Source organism: Aplysia californica, unplaced genomic scaffold, assembly GCF_000002075.1.
Source record: "Aplysia californica isolate F4 #8 unplaced genomic scaffold, AplCal3.0 scaffold00327, whole genome shotgun sequence".
In the NCBI taxonomy this organism is placed as follows: domain Eukaryota; kingdom Metazoa; phylum Mollusca; class Gastropoda; order Aplysiida; family Aplysiidae; genus Aplysia; species Aplysia californica.
In genome coordinates this window covers 418,683-421,928 of record NW_004797597.1, presented here as the reverse complement: position 1 = coordinate 421,928, position 3,246 = coordinate 418,683, and the positions used below count along the sequence as shown (strand labels likewise).

Genomic DNA, 3,246 nt, shown 5'->3' with positions numbered 1-3,246 from the left:
TGGGAGGAGGCGGAAGGTAGCTGTTGTTGTTGTTGTTGTTGTTGTTGTTGTTGGTGGTGGTGGTGGTGTTGTTGTTGGTGGTGGTGTTGTTGTTGGTGGTGGTGTTGTGAGTGGTGGTGTCTGAGGCCTACGCTAACACTGGCTGGGAGGAGACGGAAGGTAGCTGTTGTTGTTGTTTGTGTTGTTGTAGTTGTTGTTGATGGTGGACACAGCCATGGCTCTGTCTGAGGCCTATGCTAATACTGGGTGGGAGTAGGCTGAAGGTAGTTGTTGTTGTTGTTGTTTGTGGTGGTGGTGGTGTGGTTGTTGTTGTTGGTGGTAGTGGTGGTGGTGTTGTTGTTGTTGTTGTTGTTGTTGTTGGTTGGTGGTGGTGTTGTTATTGTTGTCTTAGGCCTACGCAAGTACTGGCTGGAAGGACGCTGAAGGTAGTTGTTGTTGTTGTTGTGGGTGTTGTGATTTAATCTTATTTTGATGTGAAGTTCCTAGAGCCACCAGGGAGTGGGTACATCAGTATTGTCATTATTATTATTATTATTATTATTATTGTTATTATTGTTGTTGTTGTTGTTGTTGTTGTTGTTGTTTTGTTATTATAATTGTTGTTAGTATTATTAATGTTTTCATTGTCATAATTTTTATTATCAATATCATTATAGCTAAAAATTAGGCTGCATTTTTTTCACACTAAGTTGAGTAGGCACCTGTATTGGCAATAGCATCTTTATAAAAGCATGAATGATACCTATCACAGAACAATTCTGAAGTTTTTCATCGTGGTGTAAATGAGCACTGAAAAATTAGCCTACTGCTTTGTCTTTAGCTCTGGGTATCAGTAGTTTCCACTTTCGACCTGGATAAGAATAATTCTTGTGAGAGGATGGAGTTTCCGTCCGACATGCTAAAACCAGTGAACCGGATCAAGAGAGAATCCCGACGTAAGTAGATGGGTATTGTTGACGTCATACTACATAGACCTTTAGACGCCACCCTAGATCTCTCACTGACTGCCATGGCTGCTGTTCTTTGCTCTATGTTAAAAACTTCGCTGCGAAACTTCAGCAAAATTAACCGCACTATAACGCTCAAATGAAAGATAAAATTAGGCTTGTTACAGTCGAGTGTTTTCATGGTTGTTTCTTGTAATGCATAATATTTTTGTTGTCGTAGTTGTCTCTTCTGCCTTGCCCATCTCAGTTATCATCATCTTGTCCTCTTCTTCTTCTTCATCATCATTATCATCATCATCATCATCATCATCATCATCATCATCATCATCATCATCATCATTGTATAAAGAAGGTATTAAAACAGTTAAGACCTTGTTGTATTTCCAAAAAAAATAATATATTTCACAGTTCAACGTTTCGCCAATAAGGCTTCATCAGGAACATAGTATTTGAGAAAAAAATAAATGGGTGATGACGCCACAGCAACAAAGATCATCATCATCATCATCATCATCATCATCATCATCATCATCATCATCATCATCATCATCATCATTATCATCATCATCATCATCATCATCATCATCAATAGCACCATTATGTAGCAGTAAATCAACAGCAACAATTCATTGAAAAGTAAGCACCGGCAGTATATCCTCTATATAAGAAATTTTGTTTTCCCCCAGAAGAAACGACTGTCAGAATGTCTCTCGCGGCATTTTAAACAGTTACTTCGTACGTTATTGTTAACTTTGATTCTTTAAATGAACGCCTATTAAATTTTTGAAGAATTTGAAATTGACAATGGAACCAGGGAAAATACCTTGAAGTTTCTGAGGTATAACCACTTATTGGGAGCTGTTTTTGTGAACATTAAACTTTTTTTGGTTTTTTTTTTTTTGGGGGGGGGGTATTTTTGTGTGTGTTTTCCTTAGTTCATGCATCTCATCTTTAATCACAAAATAAATACGTGTGATATTCCACATCTAGAAAACCACACTGTTGATAAATTCCTAGCTGAAAGTGATATGTAACCTTATCCATACGTCGTGTTATAGACTATCGTATCCATACGACGTGGAGAACTCTGTGCCACCATTTTCTAAAGAGGAAATTTACTCGTTAATCCGATCCGTATGCTTTGCATAGCAGTCTGTCTAAATGATTTTTTTAGAAATACTGTAAGTTTCAAAGGGATCTTCGCACTGGAAGTATTCTAAAATGTGAAAAATACAACACCGTGGTACAATATGACCCCAGGGCGCACCGATAGGGGTAAGGATATTCTTGGAATGTTTTTTAATATTGTTTTTTTAAAAAAAAGAAACCATTGTTTCTTTTTCTTGCATTAAAATTTTTGTCTCTGATCTATGTTGACCAGTAGATTTTAAAAAATTGTTACATCTTTATCTGTCTACTTGATTCTTAAGAAAAGACGACTGGTTAAACTAATGATGTTCTAACCAATGTCGTTTTCTTCCAATATACATTGCCTGGCACAATGATGACATGAACAATATTAAACCTGTCCAAAACAACCACTTAAAGTGTGCTGTAATAGCCGATCAGTAAAGTGATTGTTTTGAGCATGCTGTAAAGTGTAGATATGTGCAATATAAATGCAATTATTATTTTCATTATTATTACAACACACAAACTTCTAAGAACTCTAAACACGTATAAAAACAAAAAACAACAACAAAACAATAAGTCTCTGAAACTATTATTTCTGCAAGTGGCACATTTGACATCATGTGTTTGTTTCTGTGATCTTCAGGATTTTAGACTTTGCGACCTGCTATCGTGACCTGAGAACGTATATAATATTATCTAGGTTTTCTGAATTGTTGGTCTTTGTAAACGAAATCAACTGTTCTCGTTTCTTCCTTTTAATCCTTTTCTAAAACTGATGTTATGCTTTTTAAGGTGTTATGCAGTTCTGGTATTTTATTTTTACGCTGTTATGATGCTATACTGTTAGGCTGTTGTGGTGTTGTGCTGTTTTACTGTGATACTTTTCTGCTGTTTTGTTGTTGTTCTGTTATGATGTTAGGATGTTGTGCACGTTATTCTTATTGTTTTGTCTTCTGGTCCTCAGAGAGTGGCGCCAAACTTCGAATGTTGAAGCCCCGGCAAGGCTCGGAAAAGGGAAAGAACAAAGGGAAAGAGAAAAAGAAACACGGAGAGAATGAGAAGGAGAAGGAGTTAACGACTGAAGAGCTTGAGGAGGAAGGTAGGACGCTCTGTTTGTTTTGACGGTGTGTATGCGTGTGTGTGTGTGTGTGTGTGTGTGTGTGTC

At 37.0% G+C, this 3,246-nt stretch overlaps 1 protein-coding gene across 2 annotated transcripts in view; it reads left to right on the top strand.

Annotated features, from left to right (window-relative positions):
* The window catches only part of LOC101846749 (dual 3',5'-cyclic-AMP and -GMP phosphodiesterase 11), a 29,076-nt gene extending 25,840 nt beyond the window's left edge, over positions 1-3,236 (top strand). For both annotated transcript variants that reach the window (XM_013084902.2, XM_005102487.3), the window contains exon 4: positions 3,046-3,236. In XM_013084902.2, coding sequence (XP_012940356.2) covers positions 3,046-3,203 — 158 coding nt within the window. In that variant the 3' untranslated portion in view covers positions 3,204-3,236. The remainder of the gene's footprint in view (positions 1-3,045) is intronic.
* Positions 3,237-3,246: the final 10 nt, after the last annotated feature.